Source organism: Saimiri boliviensis, chromosome 8 (genome assembly GCF_048565385.1).
Source record: "Saimiri boliviensis isolate mSaiBol1 chromosome 8, mSaiBol1.pri, whole genome shotgun sequence".
NCBI classification, from domain to species: Eukaryota; Metazoa; Chordata; class Mammalia; order Primates; family Cebidae; genus Saimiri; species Saimiri boliviensis.
The window spans coordinates 96,295,619-96,315,119 of NC_133456.1; the positions used below are offsets into that span (position 1 = coordinate 96,295,619).

Sequence of the window (19,501 nt, forward strand, 5' to 3'; positions counted from 1 at the left end):
TCAGTGCCTTGCATTTGGATTAGGATAAATCAGCTGTTACTCGGTTACTGGTACGAGCTGTTAATCAACAATTCTTTTCTTTTTTTTTTTTTCCTTGAGGCAGGGTCTCACTCTGTCACCCACGCTGGAGTGCAGTGGCATGATCTCAGCTCACTGAGACCTCCATCTCCTGAGTTCAAGCGATTCTCCTGTCCCAGCCTCTCAAGATGCTGGGACCACAGGCATGCACCACCTTGCCCAACTAATTTTATTTATTTATTTATTTATTTATTTATTTTTGTATTTTTAGTAGAGACGGGTTTCACCATGTTGGCCAGGTGGGTTTCACCGCATTGGTCAGGCTGGTCTCAAACTCCTGACCTCGTATGATCCACCTGCCTCAGCTTCCCAAAGTGCTGGGATTTCAGGTATGAGCCACCGTGCTCTGCCTAATCAACAATTCTCTCTCTCTCTCTCTCTCTCTTTTTTTTAGAACAGAGTCTGGCTCTGTTGCCAGGTGCCAGGCTGGAGTGCAGTGGCACGACCTGGACTCACTGCAACCTCCGCCTCTCAGGTTCAAGCAATTCTCCTGCCTCAGTCTCCCGAGTAGCTGGGACTACAGGCGCGCGCCACCACACTCAGCTAATTTTTGTTTTTAGTAGAGACGGGGTTTCATCATGTTGGCCAGGATGGTCTCGATCCCTTGGCCTCGTGATCCGCCCGCCTCAGCCTCCCAAAGTGCTGGGATTACAGGTGTGAGCCACCACGCCCAGCCTAATCAACAGTTCTTACCAAGCAGTCCCCAACCTTTTTGACAGCAGTGACGCGTTTCGTGGAAGATAATTTTTCCACTTGAAGGCGGGTTCTACCTCAGATCATTAGGCATTAGTTAGATTCTCATGAGGAGCATGTAACCTAGATCCCTCGCATGCGCAGTTCATGGGTTCAGGCTCCAGTGAGAATCTAATGTGGCTGCTGGCCTGACAGGAGGCAGAGCTCAAGCAGGTAACACTGGCTCGCCCCCTGCTCACCTCCTGCTGTGGGCTCAGTTCCTAATAGACCACAGCCCCGTTAGGGATCCACCGCAGGGGGCTGGGGACCCCTGTTATAAAGGATCAACCTCCAAGTCCATCTTATCATACTCATCTGTTCATTCCCTCTCAATAGTTCTTCCCTTGCAAAGACATCATTGAAATAGAATTGTATTAGCTAACAAAACTTATTTCATAATTATAGAAAAACATACAACTAAGAATTTTCAGTACATATTGCATTACTTTTCTATGTCATCCTAAGGTTGTCGAGAATTCTTATGATTCGAGTCTCACTTGACAAGCAAAGAAAACCCGGGGTTGTTAGAAGTTTAGGATTTTTGCAACTCATAAAAGACAGATTGTTATGAATGCAAATTAATACACTGATGTGGAAGGCATGAGGCCATGAGGCAGAGTGAAGGTACTGCCTCTACCTCCTACGGCAGAGGGGACACCCCAGGCCCTGCCATCACATGAGTGCTCCGAGTTGCTCTCCTTCCTGGTGGCTAAGGAGCAGGAGGGCTCCATGTCAAGCTGAATGGCCCATGCAGGGCCATGACCTTTGCCTCTCTAGCCCTGAGCTCTGACCCAAGCAGGCTGCCTGGCACAGAGCACTCATCACCCAGATCCTGGCTCTGTCCTCAGTCAGAATGAGGGCGATTCCTTCCTTCCTGGACCCCAGAGACACAGGATAAGTAGAATCCAGGTCACGCCTGCTCTGAGCAGACACCCTGTCTAAAAGGCTGACTGTAGGTGGCTGGAAGCAGGGTCTGCTTCGAAAGGAAATTCTATTCCAGCTCATGGTCTGTGCACTTACTGACATTTTGGGCAACATAACTGTGGCAAGGGCTGACTGGGGCATTGCAAGGTGTCGAGCAGCATCCCTGGTTTCTACCCACCAGATGCCCATAGCACCCCCTCCCCCAGACAATCAAAAGGATCTATAGATTTTGCCATATGTCCCCTGGAGGGCAAAATGACCTCATTTGAGAATTGCAGCTTTAGTTGTTATTTATTTATTTATTTATTTATTTATTTATTTTTCCTTCTTTCTTTTTTTTAAACAGTAGTCAAGTGCAGTAGTGAGAAGGGGAAAAGAGTAGAACAAGGAGTTCGATCTGTAACTGACTGTGAACAATCAATTGGCATAACTCACTACCTTTGGACCAGCCAGCTTTAGTTGTTCTTAAAGAGGCTGGAGAAGGAAGGAGGGGAGAAGAAAAAGGGGAAGAGGTACCCAAAGAAAGCGCTCTTCACATGCAGTTCTCCCGAGGCTTCCAGCTCTGCACTGCCACGCCTCACTCTGCAGCTCAGCTGTCCTCTGGCTAAAGGCTAAGCAGCCCTGAGTGGGAGGAAGAAGCTTCCAGGCCTCTGGGCAGAGAAGACCGCTTTGTGTAACAGAGGCATGGGAACAAATGCGTGAGCCCTACCTGCTCTTAATTCCTATGAATCTTCTAAAAAAGGATGAAAAAACAAGTGCTACTTTGGGAGACTGAGGTGTGGGTGAGTCGACTGAGGTGTGGGTGAGTCACCTGAGGTCAGGAATTCAACACCTGGCCAACATGGCAAAACCTGATCTCTACTAAAAATACAAAAGTTGGCCGGGCATGATGGCACGCACCTGTAATCCCAGCTACTGGGGAGGCTGAGGCACAGGAATTGCTTGAACCCGGGAGGTGGAGGTTGCAGTGAGCCGAGATCACACCACTGCACTCCAGCCTGGGTGACAGAGTGAGACTCTGTCTCAAAAAAAAAAAAAAAAAATAAATAAAATAAAGGCAAGTGCTGAAATATTATGAAAACTCTTTTAGCTAGGAAAAGGTCTATGACCAAGCCAAGCTTTCTTTCCTAGCCCCTCCTGAGTCTTCGTGCTTTGTGACCTGATGAGCAGTAAGGAGTGCTCTGTACTTCTCTGGTTCCCAGGGTAGGTGACATCACAAAAGCAGATTTCTTCTAGGAGTCCTAAAAGACTTTCCACAAAGCATGATGCCTTTGAATATTATTGACGTAGGTGTAAAGCGGTATGTTTTAAGTAACAGATCTAATCCTTCACGTTGAATCCCAGGGAATGCAACTTTTAGATCCCAGACCCACAAGATGTGTGGCATTCTCCATCCCTACTCTTAAATTGTAAGACCCTTTACTGCAGGAGCAAGGCTGGATGCTCCCGAGAATAGCATCCATAGCGAGTAAGGAGGTGATGAGCCACTTCTCCTCTGTGATGTCTTGTAGAAAGTAGAGCAAAAACAGGTTGCCATGACCTCCTCTGCTGTCTTCTCCTGACTTTGCAATGTTTGCATTGCACTGTAGTGTGGTATCTATGGCTTGCAACTTGGGGTAAGAGCAAATGGGTCTTTAGGCTTCAAGGAAGCCTATAATTTCCATACTCAAGCTGAAGTCTTCTCCACGTGAAAATCCCCCATCGTCAATAAGTGTGGAGGGTAAGCTCTAACTCCATAACTGGCCTAGCAGAACTGCCAAAGAGAATTCTCTGGGTATATGTTTTCTGGGGCATGTAGGTTTTCAGACCAGCCAGGTAAATTGGGCCTGGCTCTTATTCAAATTAGTCAGTGTTCAGGATCAACATGTACAGCTGTTCTCTCCATACTCCTGGGGACCATTAAAACTTATGGCATGGGAATAAATTCACAATAAAATAAATTCAAATAAAAGAAAAAAAAAAACAGAGCCCAGCATGTTCTTGGTTCGTCTCAGGGACAGATCAGTCCTAAAACCAACCACACAAGGGTAGGAAGAAGAAAGGTAGAAATCATGAGAATTTCCGTATCCCACTTCATTCCTCCCGAAAAATGTTTCCAAAGTATCAGGCAATGATGACGAAGCTCCCCCAACAGGGATGGCTTTCCAAAGGAAAACTAAGTACTAAGTGCCCTACAGAATAAAGGCTAGGTTAAAATTCATCACAGCTGTTGTTCAATGACTTTTAAAAAGGCTAATTTTCCCTTCCATTTAACTAACACCTTTTCCTTCAGCACCTGAAAAATCGTGCTATATATTTAAACACATAAAGTAGCCGAACAGAGCTTGCAGGCAAACAGGCTTAACTTAAGCCCTGGTCTTGGTTATTTATCATTTCTTCTTTCTACTCATTCTTTTCTTCCTCCCTCTCTCTCATCATCTGCTTGTCTCTGTAGATTTACTGAAGAGAGATCACAACCACTTGGCCATATGCTCTGTCTGACACAACGACAAGTGTGGCTCTGGCCTCTCTCCCAGGTGGGTTCTGTCTCAGTGGACTAATGACTCCCGCTCCTGCCACTGATTAGCTGATGGTCTACACGTCGGGTTTCTTTTCCATGGGTCAGTGACTCTCTCTTTCCACTGTCTTACTAACTTCTATTCCTTTTCTGCATCAGACCAAGGTCACACACAGAATCATAAACCGAGGGCATAGCTTTTTGTTTCAGGTTGATTCTCTTGGCTGGAAGAGGTGTAAATAATGGAGCTTAGAATGCAGTGACTGGTGATAAAAGGCAGAATGGAAAAGACTGAATGCCATGATAAAAAAGAAAAGGGATGAGAAAGCTCTTGAAGATATCATAACCCTCTTTTTTTTTTTTTTTCTCTAAGAAATTCTCTCCCAAGGTATTCTCTGTCCTCCTTGAAATTAGTGTAAGTCCACTTCGCTGCTTGTTATTTCAAAAATACGGTGGTCCATATCCTCTATTGAGTAGATCTACCTTGCTAGGCAATCTTGAACAGCAAATGCTTTAATAAATGAGGCTACCTGTTTCCTTTCACTAATTCTAGGAAGAGTGACAGAGAGCTAATTTCCTGATTAGGAATCTTGATTCCTTTGTTCCACATTATCCATACATCCTGCTTATAGGATCACAGTAGAAGCACTGGGTAAGTACCATCTCTGATGATGCTCTTTTTGGACACAAATAACTGATGTTCAAGCATGGGTTACTTAGCTTGGAGGCATGTCCAATGGTCATGTGCACTTAATCACATTCATTCTTTTGATCAACACACAGTCTATTTAATCTGAGCAGAGACACAGGCTATATATTTAATCTTCCCTAGGCTTACAACAAGGCATTGCATATTAGAAGAAAAACCACAAAGAAAGTTGAAATATCATGTACCTGGAGAAAATATCCCATCGCCAGAGCCCCCTGGCCAGCCAATGATTTCTCTCATTTTCTTTAGGGTGACATATTCCAAAAGCACAAATACTGGGGCAATTTCATAGGTAAACCTGAAATGTAGTTATGGCCACATTTTACCTTTGTAACTCAAAGAAATAATTTACAATCATTACAATAGCTACAGAACTATTTCCTTTTTCAAAACATACATTTATAAGTGTTAAGATTATAACATTAAGCAGATAGAAAATTATTTCAAAAAGGCCTTCTAAAGGTTTGTTTATTTTCTCTATTTCCCTAAAATCAAGAGCCTCAATTATTGACCTAACGCACAAGGGGAATTTATCGTATTGAATAAATAAAAAATAATGCAGAGTAACATGATTTAAAAGATAATATCTGGTCCCATTTGTCTTTGACATTACGCATAATAATAAATCAAAAATGTCCGAAAAAAATCTCTTTTGTGTTTTAAAAATTTTGTAGAGTTTGATTACATGGAAGATATATCAGGACTACTTTCTGTTACATTAAAGTGAACACTTAAACTTCAGAACTTTGTATCACTATTTTAGTGGCTACTTAATAAAAACAGATTTTCACATAAGAGGTAAAGACTATGGAATGTCACTAATAATTGTCCTAAATTACATAAAAATACATTTGGCTACTTACATGTTAGTATTTGCTGTTGATGTCAACCAGTCTGCTGCTAATCCAACCATATCCAATCCAGTGGAAAGTTGATTGAAGTATCTGGGATGCCCTGAATAAAACAGAATGTCAGAATCAGGATTACCTCCAATGAAAATGAATGCCTCTCAAACACATGATTTCTCTAGCTAAAGGAGCGTGAAAGATCTGTCAGTGACAGGAAATCCGTAAGTAGAAATCCAACATGTACACACGTATATATGCAAGAACACACACATACACACATACACACAAACACACACACACATACACACACCATTAAAGCATTTCCTCTAACCATGAAGACTACTTTACATTTTGATATTTCTTAAAGCATGCCCTACAAATCTTCCTTTAAACATACTATACAAAAAATAACAAATGTGGTTTGCAATCTGGACATAATTTATTCTCTACTTTCAATATTTTTGCAAGCTAAAATGCTACTGCAACCCAAAGCAATTCAGACAGGTTGCTTCTCATTTACACTCATGCTGCTAGAAGTCCTTTTTTGTTGTAGTCATCCTGAGAATCAGTCATACTGTGACATCCGCCAGGCATGCCAACATTCATAATAATATCAGTGACAAATGACTGATGATTACAAAAGACAGGGCAAAAATGAGAAAATAGGACACTCCGCTGAGTGATTTGCCCTGGATTCAAAAGGTGATGATTGTCTAAAGATGGCGTGGACAAAGCTAATTCTTGTCAGTTCTTCTTTGTTGATTATAAACAACAGAACTCCTTCATAGTTGTGATTTAAAATAAAGCCACATACAGTCAACACAACTGTTTTATCAACAAGATGCATAAAGACATATTCAATGGACTGATTAGTCCATTAGCAAGGCTTATCTAATTAACTTCTGGATTTCTCTAAAACTCTCTAAATGGATTGACATCCACATTCTCCTGAGGCTATTATTTAAAATGTAATTATAAATATTTAGCACTCAGTTTTCTCCTCTTACTTCACAAAAGCCTATCATCAATAGGTCCGTGATTTGCACAGAAGCAAAAATTTTGGATGATGGGCAATTATGGAAACAGCATCTGATAAAAAGGTATCTTCCTCGTACTGGACATCTGTCTGAAGTCTGGGATGTGATCTCTCTCATCTCCAGCACAGGCAAAACATGATAAAGGAAGGCAATGGGGAAAAGCAGAGACAAAAGTCAATGTCTAGCTTATCTCCTGCACTGGAGTGCTCTCTTATCAGCCTCAGGCATGTGGCCAGAGAGTTAGACACTGGGAAAAGATAGAAGCTGGGAAGACGCACATTTTAGTGGGATCAGGATTTGTGTATCTAGTGTGCATTCTCCAGCATTGTTTTATGTCCTTGTGGCCTCGTGCAGAACCCTTCTACCTCTGATGCTGACCCCCCTCAGTTTACCCATCCAAGAAGGGTGAAAAGGCCTTTTTGCTGCTGTGGCTGCTGATGTCTGGAGCAACCCTGCTCTCCTCTCTGCCTCATTGACTCCCCATCTCATTATACTCGCAGCTGAATTCACAGCCGTTTCCTCCCTCCCGATGCTCCTTCATTTCTCTTTCTCTAAGCCATTTTTTTTTCAAGTGAGGAAATTAATAAGGATTATCAGATCTATCCATTAATCTTATTCTTTCAATTCATATGCTTTTTCTGGATGTAATGTCTATGACTAGACAGTATTTAACTCCAGGGAAACTTGGGAATGAAAACCTCTGCATAAGACAGAAAGGGGTGTGTTGTGCCCCTGGATAGCAGAAGGCCAATCTACCCTGATGATAGCTTTCCGCAAACCATGAAAACAAGTTTGATGCTTTCATTGCTGGGTTTCCCTTCCTCCCTCTATATTTTTCGATCTTGGTCTGCCATTTTACCTAAATCTCTCTCCTGCCTCAAAATTTTCATTCCCTGATCATGATGTGAAAACAGGGAGGGAGATGGTTTGACAGGTCAGATCAATAGGCCCTCTTGATTTCTGGCAGAAATACTCCTCTAGTGACATTTACTCTTGTCCTGTGGCCACTACAGGCTGCTTCCTAGGGCTGCCCAGCAAATACGGGCAGGGCTCTCTCTGAGGAACTGTGAGACCTGTCCCCACCAGTCAGCTGTCCTGGCAGCCCCTGGCCTCCTGCTGCTGTCGCCACCCTGCCAGTCCCTGTGATGAGAGCAGAGCGCAGTGCGTCAGGCATCCGGCAGCCACACAGAGCCTGTGAGGCCAGGAAGATGGCGAGCTTGAGATGTGAGAATCGGCAGCTCAGACTCAGGGATGCTCCCTGCAGACTAGCAAATGAGCAGGGAAGGATGAGCAGACTGGGAACAACCAGCCTCAGGCAACTCTGATCCCGGTGCTTACAATCAGTTGGGAAGAGTCCAAAAGTCGGTCCAAAGGGCTCCTAACGTCCTGGCAAAACTCACACCAGAATGGCCTCATCTACTGAGGCTTAATTCCCTTTGTCTGATGTTTTGGTTAAATATTCAGGATCACATTAATTCCTCCTCTTCCCCAGCCAGCACCACTACCACCAGCACCAAATCTAATGATCTCTGCAAATGTGAATTATATCCTTCTCTGGACAGTTTTCTGTGTTCCAACATTTCTTTTCACAGAAGTAATTTTAACAATCCACGAAGACTTCATTTTTCCACTGCCCTTCACTCCTCTCTCAGCTTGGAGCCCAAGTGGATATCAGGTTAAGGTCTCTCAGTTGAAACAAGATGACAATATGCATTTTATAAAATAATCTCCCGAGGAGCATTAAAATGTCTGGTGGTAGCAGGGATGGCAACTAATTTGACATACCCTAAATAGTGCTAGATGACAAATATGATAGTTATAGTACAGAAATCTATAGCCTTGCCAGCTGAATAGGGAAGAGGACTGCTGTTAATTTTTCAAAATGCTATTTGGAAGGAAAAGGCCAGCAGACTAAATATGTTATAAAAACTATTGAGAGATTGAATTGATATTGATATGCCTTGCCTAGAAATCCAACTTAATCCATCACGTTTTTATCTGAACTTTAAATAAAATGCATTATAGTGACACCTGACTAACAGTTTCATAAGCATTATGGCAAAATCCAAGTATTGAATTAGCCTATCTTTTCCTGGCACTAAATGGAACATTGATAGACAGAACTATTATTTTCATTGGCTTGCAATTCCCATTATCTTAACTCTTTAGACTGCATTTCAGGCACTGCTAGCTTTCAAGGATGAAGACATAAAACATTTTCATAGGTTCTTTTTGGTTTGGTAGCAATAAAAACAATAGGTAGCAATGTACTATTAATATATCTAAATATTAGGTATGGGGAATGGGTCAAACAAGAATGAATTAAAAGCATTACTCAGGATTGCATTATTGATGCAGGAGAAGCTGAGCAGGGGTAGGACATTTTTTAATGCCTGCTGTAAACATCATGTGGGTTCTCCATGAACATTAATTGAGGATTATGTCTAATATACCTTCAAAACTACTGACTTTGATAGATATCAATGTCCCAAGGCTTTTCATATGCATACCTTTCTTCTTTGTTGGTATAAATAATGTGAACAAAAAAAAAAAAAAAAAGAACTAAAGTTCTCACAGCAAACATTTTAAGAATGTTTGTTATTGATTAGCATAATACTGATAATTCATCGGCAAAAAATTTGCAGTCTAAAATGATGACATTTCTACGGTGATGAACGTTCATGTCATAGTTCACGTATTTTATTTGCAAATCTTTTAAAGACTACACATCAATTTAGAACTACAAAGTCCTCTCTGCACCTGAAAATTCATTCATACTTATTTTTATTGCCTTAATGAAGTGCCATGCCTTCGTGTATCAGGATGATTAGAGACAATGTAAAAAGCAAGGATAATTAAGACCTGGGCAGATGAATAGCCGACTTTGCGTAGATAACATGAAAGCTCGGAATGGACCCAAATAAACGTTATAAACAAAGCTGTCACATGGATGGAATATAAAGAATCCTGTGAAAAGCCAAGAGACCACAAAAAAAATTTTTTTAAATTTCCCCCTAAGGATATCTGATTTGCCTTTCCCCCCTTTTTTCTTTATCTCATATACACAGTGGCTGGGAGGAATACACATCCTTGAATAACATGGCTGAATTGCTAAGCTAGCTTCCAGCATGTCTGCTTGTGTGTTGTGCACATTTCCTTAAAAAAATAAGTGAAAATCTGAATTCAAATTGGAAAGGTTGGCCATTTGAGAAAATGTGGAAACATCCCTCAATGATTAATAGGGTGGTGAGTCCTGTTTCTAACCAGTTCGATGCCAAAGAAAATACCAGCACAGCACTGGTATTCGGGGTTTTGTTTGGATCATGCATTTCTTGAGCTTTTATTTCCATATTCTCTTTCTCCATTTTGAGTCTGCTGGCCTCTACTGATAAATTTTTGCTTCTACACCAGTGGTTAATCTCCGGGTCCAAATACATGCAACGTAAAACCTGATGATTTACACTTAAATCATGTTTCTGACATTATCAACTTCAGAAGCATGAAAAATAACAGTGGAAGGTGCTTTGGATTAGATTCATGACAATAATGACTACTTTTTACTTCATGAAAATAACTTCACAATTTTGAAAATATCAGTAACTCCATCAAACAAAACATTTTATAGAAAAATAAAAATTTTAAAAGAAAAAAGAGCTTTATTATTTTCGATGAGACAATACCTGTTTTAATTGCATATTTTAGAGTTGTTTGGCAATGCATCAAAATTTCCTCCAAATTTTGTGGTTGGTCTGCCAATTCCCAATTATATTCTTGGAGAAGCTCATTAGGGTAATGGAAATCAATCACTTTGGTTGATCTATCGAAACTTTTCACCACATACTGAAGTAAAATGTTCATAACATCCTGCAGAAACGCCAAAGTGGGTCTTTCCCCATCACACGCCGGCAACAAGTCTAAAGAACGGAATTAAAATGTCACATTTTAATTTTACTGTGAAAATATTCAAGGCAAGATCTTGATAAGGCAATAACATCTCTTTGAATTGAGAAATTTCATGTTAAATAAAGCTTTTGGAAACCAGAACATTATTCTTTAGAAAGGAGGCATTTTTCAAAGAAGAAGAGAATGAACGAGAGAAATTACGATTTCTCCTCTTCCCCAAATTAACTCCTGCATTTCAATTCATAACTCATATTGCTGGCTTTCTTTTTATGAAGAACGTGTGCCTCCGTTTATCTATTTCACAGGAGTTAAGTCATCATAAATGTTTATGGAAAGGTTTCACGTCAGAAGAGTTTGTCTGGAATGCCTTCGGGCAAACCAAAGTGGAAAAGGAGCATTAGGATTTCTGGTCTGTTAGGAAGGGAACAGCCGGCCGTCAGTCTCTCTCTCTCTCTCTCTCTCTCTCTCTCTCTCTCTCTCTCTCTCTGTGTGTGTGTGTGTGTGTGAGAGAGAGAGAGAGAGAGAGAGAGAGAGAGAGGAACCTGTGCGTGTGTCTGCATGTGTGTGCGCGCGCGTGCATTTGGGAGACTGTAAACGCACGGGGGTAAAACTTGTGCGCGAGTTTCAGGTGAATAGAATTGTTCTCTTGTGCGATTGCAGCTACAAATCACTCTCGTGATCTAAAGACATAAAAAAAATTATGCAATCCTGAATTCTCGGGCACGATATTTGAAAATCGAGTCCCACCGGGGCCCCAACGGCCTACGGAAGCCAGCCGTCCTCGATACAGTGGGCGAGCGAGCGCCTGGGTCATTGGCCGCCTGCCACCCCAAGGGCCGCGCTGGGAGAAGAGCGCCACGGCCTCAGAGCCCTCTTGGCGTTCAGAGGCCAGTTCGTGGACTTGGACCCAGCGGGCAGGTCACACGTTTCTCCCTTTCATCTAAAGATTCTGGCAGGTCCCGCCTCCGCAGCCACCTCGCCCCAGTCCGGCTCTCAGTGCGAGGTCCCCCGCCAGGCCGCGGTGGGCGGGGCAGAGAGCTGGGCCGAGGCGCCCCGGGGCTCGGCGCGGAGCCTTTACCTGTTGCATGGAGATACGCGTAGTTGACATCCGCCTTGGAGCAGCTGCAGGGCTTCTGGTCGCAGGCGCAGGCGGCCTTCCGGGCGGCTGCCCGCGGGGTTTGGCTCCCGCCGCTCTCCGCCGGCTTCTCCGCGTCTCCGTAGAGCAGGGCTGGGCAAGGACACCGAGCGCGGGCCTCGTCAATCCTCCGCGGGACCCGGCTCCCTCGCTCCCGCCCACCCGCAGCCAGGAATCCGCGGCTCTGCTGACCGCGATGCGGAGGTGAGAGGACGGCTTGGACCCCGCGGGTCGCGAGCGCGCGACCTTGCCCGCCCCCGTCCCTGGGCACTTACCGCACAGTTTGTTTCCGATGCCGCCCGTGAACTTCTGAGCCACTTGACACCAGGCTCGCGCTGCAAGGAAAGACAGGCAGGCGGGCAGCGAGGCAGAAAGAGAACATCGGACGGACGTGTGAAATTTCGTTCCGTGTGAATATCAAACAGCTGGGGGTCCGGGCAGGGGCCGCCGTCCTCCTGCGGGCGGCTCAGGACCTAGTGCTGTCGGCACGTGCCAGAGGCAAGGGGGAGCCTGGCCGCCCTGGCCGCCCCTCGTTTCCTTGAATCTGTTTCCCAAGGAGAAGCCCACACCGCTGCCCTTCCAGGTGCCAGTCGGCTCAGGCAAACTCTCCCTGCCTCGCTTGGGCGAGTTTTCCTAACACTGAAGCAATCCATTTTTTCGCAGGCTGGCTTTCTAGACCAAGAATTCTCTCACCTTTCCCATTTTTGTTCTATCTTCACGGTCACTCCGTCCCTCCCCAGGGTCCAGACACCCAGATCTTAACAGCGCCCCAAGCCCACGGAATTCCACGTCCTGGAGACACCCCGGTCTTTAGAGGGCTCTTTCAGCCTTCCGTTGAAGGGGCCTGAGACTATCTGGGCGTCTTCCCAGGGGACAAGAGTCTGTAGAGGTCTTGAGCTCTTGGGCCGTCAAGGACTTAGCCCGAAAGAGGGAGAAGCGCCCGAAGAAGTTTGCTGTTGCAGGTGGAAAAACCTCCTTCGGCTTCCCCGTAGCCCCGCAAACCCCAGACTACCGCAAAATTCTCCCGCCGCAGGTCCCCATTCTCTTTCCTACCTGTGCCGGGATTCTCGGGATCCCCGGAGCCATCTTCAGACCCGAAGGACCAAAAGCCGGAGCCCGGAGATGCCATCGGCGTTGGAGACTGGAGCAGGTCACCTGCGAGTGCAAGCTGCGGGCGAGCTGCCTTGGGCTTGGCCCTCCGCGCGCGTGCGTGCCCGTGTGACGGGAGGAGGGCACCGCGCGGGGACCGGCGGGGCCGCGCGGCGAGGGGGGGTGTCACGTCGGGATAGAAAACGCGCGTGTCTGAGTGTGCGTGTGTGTGTGCGCGAGCTGGAGACAGGGTTTAGGGACGTGGCAATGCTTTGGAAGCCGCGGAGCCTTAAAAGAGACGGGGACGACCTAAGGGTCCTCGGAGCCCGGACTCAGGAAAGCGCCGAGAGCCCGAGAGCATTTGAGGGAGAGGGAGCCCAGTGGGGATGAATGTGGGGGTGGCGGAGGAAAAACCAGGAGAGAGGGAGGGAGCTGAGTCGTGAGGTTGCGAGGCAGACTGTGCACGCCAGCTGGAGTCAGAGTGCGAGGGTGGGAGGCGTGCCAAAGCGTCCTGTGGCGAGCCAGAGGCGAGAAGTGCCGGCGGCCGCTGTCCCGGGTGCTGCCACCGCCGCTGCGCGTCGGCCTCAGCAAGAGGCAGACTGGGGACACATCGGCGAGGCGGGATGTGGCCCAGAGTAGTTTTCTGTGTGCACAGACTGGGGTGTTGTTTGAGGTCTGAGGCCAGCTGAGGGGAAGGAAGCGGGGTTCCGTCGCCGCCTTCCTCCTAGCTGGTGCTGAGGTCGCTGCGACCTCGAGAGATCGCGCCGCCCGGCCAGCATCAAGCGCCTCTCACGAGCCTGGGGAGGAGACGGCGGGTGAAGGGCTCCTACCCGCTGATGGGCTCATTTCAGCGCCTTAGTAGAGCCTGACGCCTGCCTGCTGAACCGCGCCGTCCCCCGGGCGCACAGTTCTGCGCAGCCAAGGGCTAGATCGCAGGGCCCACTGTCCAGGCTCTGAGTGATGGCTGGGGAGGATGACTGCTGATTGAGGCAATTAAAATCCACGCTGGAGTCTTCCGAGGACCTTGTGCTGGAGAAAACAAATAAAACGAATGGAAACTTCTTGGAAGGGAACGAGGCAGAGCGGCCAGAGTCGGCAGCATTGACGGCGGGTGGGGGATGGGATCAGGTCATTTGGTGACCTTGGCCCGCAGAGGCGTGGAAGGGCCCGCTCCTTGCCAGTAAGGGGAATCTGTGTGCGCCTGGGAGGGGAGAACAGGGTTTCCAACTAAGCAATCTCAGCTTTCCAAATCCGAGTAGGAAAGAAGGCATCGCCCGCAGGGCCTTCGTTTTAAGGGGACTCAAACCAATGGCACCCCCCACCTCCTCCCCCAGAAAATCTTCGCGGTAGCGGGTGACCCGGGAGCGCGAGATTGGCTCTCTCTTCCTAGTAGGAAGGGTTTTCTCTTTTTCTAATAAAGAAACGAGAAGAAAGAATCTTTCTGATGATTTCCTTTCTACAAAAAGCTGTTACAGACGGAGGACGCCCTGAGGATTGGGAGCCCTTTGACAGTGCGCTGCATTCGCCTGGCAGTCGAGATCAACTTCAAGTGCACCTCGCAACTCCGGGGCTCTAGGAGAGAGGAAGGGAGAGAGGGGAAAGGGCTGCCGTCGGCTTCCCGAGGCGGCTGCCTTCTCCGCGCCTGCCAGAGCGCCTGTCATTTCCATTGTGTTCACAAGCCATTTTCTTTCTCTGACCTCCTGAACCAGCCACCAAAGCAGAGACCCGGGGATCCCATCTGGGAGACCACCCCTCAACCCTCACTTAGAAGGGACATCCTGGGGCCCATGCTGGACGCATACGGGCCCAAGTCCTGTGTCCTGGAGCACAAATGTTCCTGGTCAATTTTCTCCACAAAGCGCTGTCTTCTTCTCGCTGCCTGAGTGCAGGGCTTCCCTAAGAAGTCATGGGATCCACACTATTGCAGCTGGGCCCAGGCACCAGGGTGAGAGCAGGGAACCAGTCAGACGGTGATAGCGTCCTGCCGAAGGCTGGTGCTGAGCGGGCTAGTTGGAGAAGTCTGGACCAGGCTGTGGGAGCCTGGGTGGTCAAAAACTCATTTTGGCTCCTCTTTCTGGCTCTCCTGGCGCTGACACTCCAGGTGACCAAGGTAACAACTCCGGAAACATAAAGACTTGTGGTTCAGCCATCTGTACTTCAGGCATCGCAGCTCCGCAGCTCTCTCCAGCCTCACAGAGGCTGGTTCTTTGTTTAAATGCACATCAAATCCTGCAAAGGTTTTGCTCCAAGCCAGCAGGCTAGGGTTGCAGAACTTTCCACTGTAAATGAGTGGTTGAAAACATACAGGTTCTTAAAAACAAGCATTTAAAACAAAAAAACCCCAAGAAGAAATGGATTAAAACACCTGAATTTAGCTGATTATATTTTTCTTTTTGGTAAAGCAATGGCTTCAAATGTTACTGTTTTAACTCCATTAAATCCCACAGATCTGGAGTACTTTGGATCTAATGGTGGTATTTATATTTTTTATTTAAACGCACCCAGCTTCGGATGCAGACAGGGATCTGATTTGTCTTTCCTGAAGGCTGTCCCTCCCTTGATGGCAATTTGCTTTGTAATGACCTTCATTTCACAAAAGAGCCCATTCCCCGTCTTCAGGGCTTGGGATTGGAGATAACAAAAGAGCTCTGGGAGGTAATAATTACAGTCGTTAGTTCACAAAGGAGGCATCCAGTGAACGGGAAGGAAAGGCGGGCCAGGGGCGGGGCGGGGGGGGGGGCACGCTTTCGAAGGCCCTTCCTTGAATGAGGGGAGAGACCCAATCCTCCAGCTCCTAGAGACTGCTTCCTTAGATGTCTGTAGTTTCCTAAGATAGGGGTCTCAGGCTGACCCAAAGAAGAGTGTCTTGTACATTGTTTCCTGTGTCCTTCCAGTGCTTAAATGTCAAAGAACAGAGAAAGAAGGGAAAATGGAACTAAAAAGGAGAAGAAACAAAAAGCCACTGAAGAAAAAGAAAACAAAAACATTGCAACCAAGCATTCACCAAGCCTTTGCCATTCTCTTTTCTGTTCTCACTGAAAACATTGGTGCCAGGAAAATTTAGGGAGGGAGTCTGTTGCTTCCTTCCCTATATTCTTCCTACACCAACAGAAGTCATAGAAGGGCCTGAATGCCAGGGCTCTGGTCTTCAGGAGCCACTCCAGAAGGAAGCCTGGATTGAAGGGGGACAGGTAGAAAAGCTGAGCTCAGCTTACTACTCCTTACCTCCTGTCCCTGCTCTGCCCTCCCCACAAACCCAGGCCTTCTGGAGGCAGGTGGATAGGTGGCTAGAGGCAGAAGGGGGCTGGATCACTTTGGGTTATAGACACTCCTGTCCCTCCTACCCTCTCTCTTGTGACCTGCCGTGCTGAACCGTGCTGATTTCTTGGGTGCTGCGCCATAGGCAGCTACTCAGTGCATTCACACAGCTGAGGGTCATTCCTTACTTTGAGTCCCAACCCCAGAGAGGCTGTGCTGCTAAGCTAGGGAAAAAGAAGGCCTGGAGTGCACTTGGACTCTTCCCTGACATAGCTGCAGGTTTCCCCTTGGCGGGATTGCAACTGTAAAATGAAGAGATTGCACAAATTGTCTCTGGGGACCTTTTGGTGCCAACTTTTTAAGTTGGAGAGATTACTATGCCCTGTGGACCACCGGTGCAACATTCTGAGCCCCTGCACATGCCCTCACTAATTCCTCTAATATTTCCCGAGTGTTTTGACTCCGGCCTGTGGATGCAGAAGCCAAGGGCACCCACACAAGGGGTAAGCCCAGTACTGGGCAGAATCCTTCTTCTGATTCCATGCAACCTCATCATCTGTCCTCACCCTCTCCAGGTCGCTTAGATAGGAGTGTCACTTTCATAAAGCAGCTTAAACCGGTTTTAGAATAAGAGGCAGTCAATCCAGGAATGCAAACTTCTGTCCACCCACTAGTTTCCATCATTTTAAATACACGCAAAGTTGGAGTAGCGAAGATGGCCCCAAATCTGCAGACTAGGAGAACCTGAAATCTGACAGTCCCACCCAGTGGGGGTACCAGCATCTTTGCAGATGAGGCCAAAGATAGTTACACAGATTGGGAAGGCAGCATGCACATGGGAATGTGTGGTGTGTTGGGATTTAGAGATTGGAGGCTGCCCCGTTTGTGCAGCAAGGAGTTCTCGCTTAGATTATGTTTTTCTGAAGTGGCTGGGTGGTGCTGATAATTCACTGAAGGCATCTCAAAGCCCCTCCTTGGGCACGGTCACTAGCGCAGCCTTATGGCAGAAGCCTCAGAGGGGAAAAAGAGAGATCAGTTATACAAACCACGGGCTTTCCAAGTCACTTCCTTTATTTAGTAACCTTAATAACCAAAGCAAGAGAAAGAGCCACGTTTGAGATGAAGTTCATCCTTCTTCCCTACCACACTCCCGGGCTTTTATCTCTACGATTCAACCGCTAGAGAGTGTTCTGTGGGCTGGTGAAAGCCGTTTCCAAGAAAAAAGGAATCTGTGAAGTCACCCAAATGAGAGAGGGGTTGGCGAAATCCCAAGCGCCCTGGAGTCCACAGGAGTCGTCACACACACAAAAAAAGATAGATTAGGGGAACAAGGACAGGGATGCCCCAATTGGCGGACTGGTGAGAAAGGAGGGTGCGGGTGTTCGGAGAGGCGGCGTCAGAGGTTTCCCGAGGGCTCCCAGGTCTCTTCTTCCGGAGCACGGAAAGGCTGGTCCTGGCACTCGAGGGCCAAGGGCAGCAGGCAGACCCTGTGATCAGGGCCGCAGCTTCAGTGCCTACTGGTGCCAGCACCACAGTGCCCGCTTGGCCCCTGCTACCCCGCAGGCTCGAGCGGCTTCCGACCGCGGAGTCTGCCTCGCGCGGCTAGGACTGCTGGACAAGACGCCTGCGCTGGGACGTTTTGCGCAGGAGCCTCCTGAAGTCGTATGGGTTGGCTGCTGCCCGTCTCTCCTCTACCTCCTTCTCCTCCTCCTCCTCCTCGGGGCTCTCCACCGCCCAGCACCTGCAAGCGAAACCCGTGCTCCGAGTGTCAACCGCGCAGGGCATCCCCACCTACCCCGAATTAGGCGGATCCTCATCCCCTCACATTCTGCCAACTGTGGGCATTTAAGAAAGGCGAATGACTCAATCGAATGACTGGGTAATGGCCAAACCTATCTGCGATAATTCTCAGCAGGTTTTCAAAACTCCTTTGAGCTGAGGAGCAGAGGGGCTGGCTGGTGGAGCCTGGTTTAGATATGTGCTAAGTAAAGCGTCAGAAGGTGCAGTTTGGAAAGGTGAGTTTCATTTGAATTGCAGGAATTTGCAACCAATAAACAAATATTTATCTTAATATTTTAATTTTAACCTACTTTGGTCAAACAGAAAAAAAAAAAAAAAAACTTAAAGTGCCGAAATAGATGCCCAATATTTTCCATTTTAAAACTGCTCAGATGTTTCTTAAAAAAATGCTTCCTCAAAATCTGACCAGCTGCTGTTAGTGACACCAGAGCTATGGTCCCTGTTGGCTTTTTCAGTGTTTCAGTGTTTTCAATGAGCCTGCTGGGCTAAGTTTCTGAATCTATTGCTGGGAATCCCTGCCAATGTTTACCTTTAGATTCTGCAGCTTGTTTGGGAAGTGGAGTATTCTCTAAAAATGCAACTACGTAGATTCATTCACTTCTCATTCATTCATTCATTCATTCACTGACCACCTGCTAAGTACCAGACACCAGTATAGGTGATGGGTGAGCAGGAGTCCTCATGCAGTTTATAGTCTAGTGTAGGAGAGATCCACAGACAACTTAAAAACACCAGGTGGTGAAAGGTGCTATTCAGAAAAGTAAAGCTGGGTAATGGGGAAAAAGTATTGAGTGTGTGTGTGTGTGTGTGTGTGTGCAAGCTATTTCATAGAGGGTGGTCAGGAAAGGCCTCTCTGATAAGGTGATATTTGAGGAGGGACCTGAAGGAAGAGAGTGAGTAAGCCATGCAGATCTCGTGGGGAAGGGCAGTGATTCCAGGATGACAGATCAACTGATGTAAAGGCCGCAAGACAAGAATGTACACATCGTATTCAAGGAAAAGCAAGGTGGCCATTGTGGCTTGAAAAGAGTAAGCAAGAGGGGGAAACAGCAAGAGATGAGAGCAGGAGGAATGAGGATAGAGTGTGCAGATAATTTAGTGTGTTGAGACCACGTCAAGGACTTGACTTCTACTTAAAATGAGAGAAACATTGAAAGGTTCTGTGCAGAGAATAACTCGTAACCGGATCTGTCTGCCAGGATGAAAGTAGGAAGGTCTGTTAAGAGATTCTGTAATACTCCAACCCAGATCGATAGTGTCTTACGCTAGGTTTGTGGAGCAGGAGGGGAGAACTGGCCAGATCCTGGTCATACTTGGAAGGAGAACTGAAAGAGATGGCTCACTGATGGCTACTTATTTTATTTTTTATTATTGAATGTGGGGTGTTAAAGAGAAGAACCAAGAATGTCCCTGAGGTTTCTGACTTAAACAACTGGAAGGATAGAATTTTCATTTAATGGGACAGGGAAGGCTGCAGAGAAGAATACTTTT

The 19,501-nt window shown here is 46.7% G+C and overlaps 2 protein-coding genes across 7 annotated transcripts in view; both read right to left on the bottom strand.

The window, feature by feature from the left end:
* The window catches only part of GAD2 (glutamate decarboxylase 2), a 92,371-nt gene extending 78,330 nt beyond the window's left edge, over positions 1–14,041 (bottom strand). The window contains exons 1-6 of the mRNA XM_010341243.3: positions 12,917–14,041; positions 12,139–12,198; positions 11,807–11,956; positions 10,506–10,739; positions 5,804–5,894; positions 5,126–5,238 (exon numbers count right to left, since the gene is read on the bottom strand). Coding sequence (XP_010339545.2) covers positions 5,126–5,238; positions 5,804–5,894; positions 10,506–10,739; positions 11,807–11,956; positions 12,139–12,198; positions 12,917–12,992 — 724 coding nt within the window. The 5' untranslated portion in view covers positions 12,993–14,041. The remainder of the gene's footprint in view (positions 1–5,125; positions 5,239–5,803; positions 5,895–10,505; positions 10,740–11,806; positions 11,957–12,138; positions 12,199–12,916) is intronic.
* A 3,254-nt stretch (positions 14,042–17,295) lies between these two features.
* The window catches only part of MYO3A (myosin IIIA), a 235,110-nt gene continuing 232,904 nt past the window's right edge, over positions 17,296–19,501 (bottom strand). For all 6 annotated transcript variants that reach the window (XM_074404907.1, XM_074404908.1, XM_074404910.1 and 3 more), the window contains one exon: positions 17,296–17,951. In XM_074404907.1, coding sequence (XP_074261008.1) covers positions 17,813–17,951 — 139 coding nt within the window. In that variant the 3' untranslated portion in view covers positions 17,296–17,812. The remainder of the gene's footprint in view (positions 17,952–19,501) is intronic.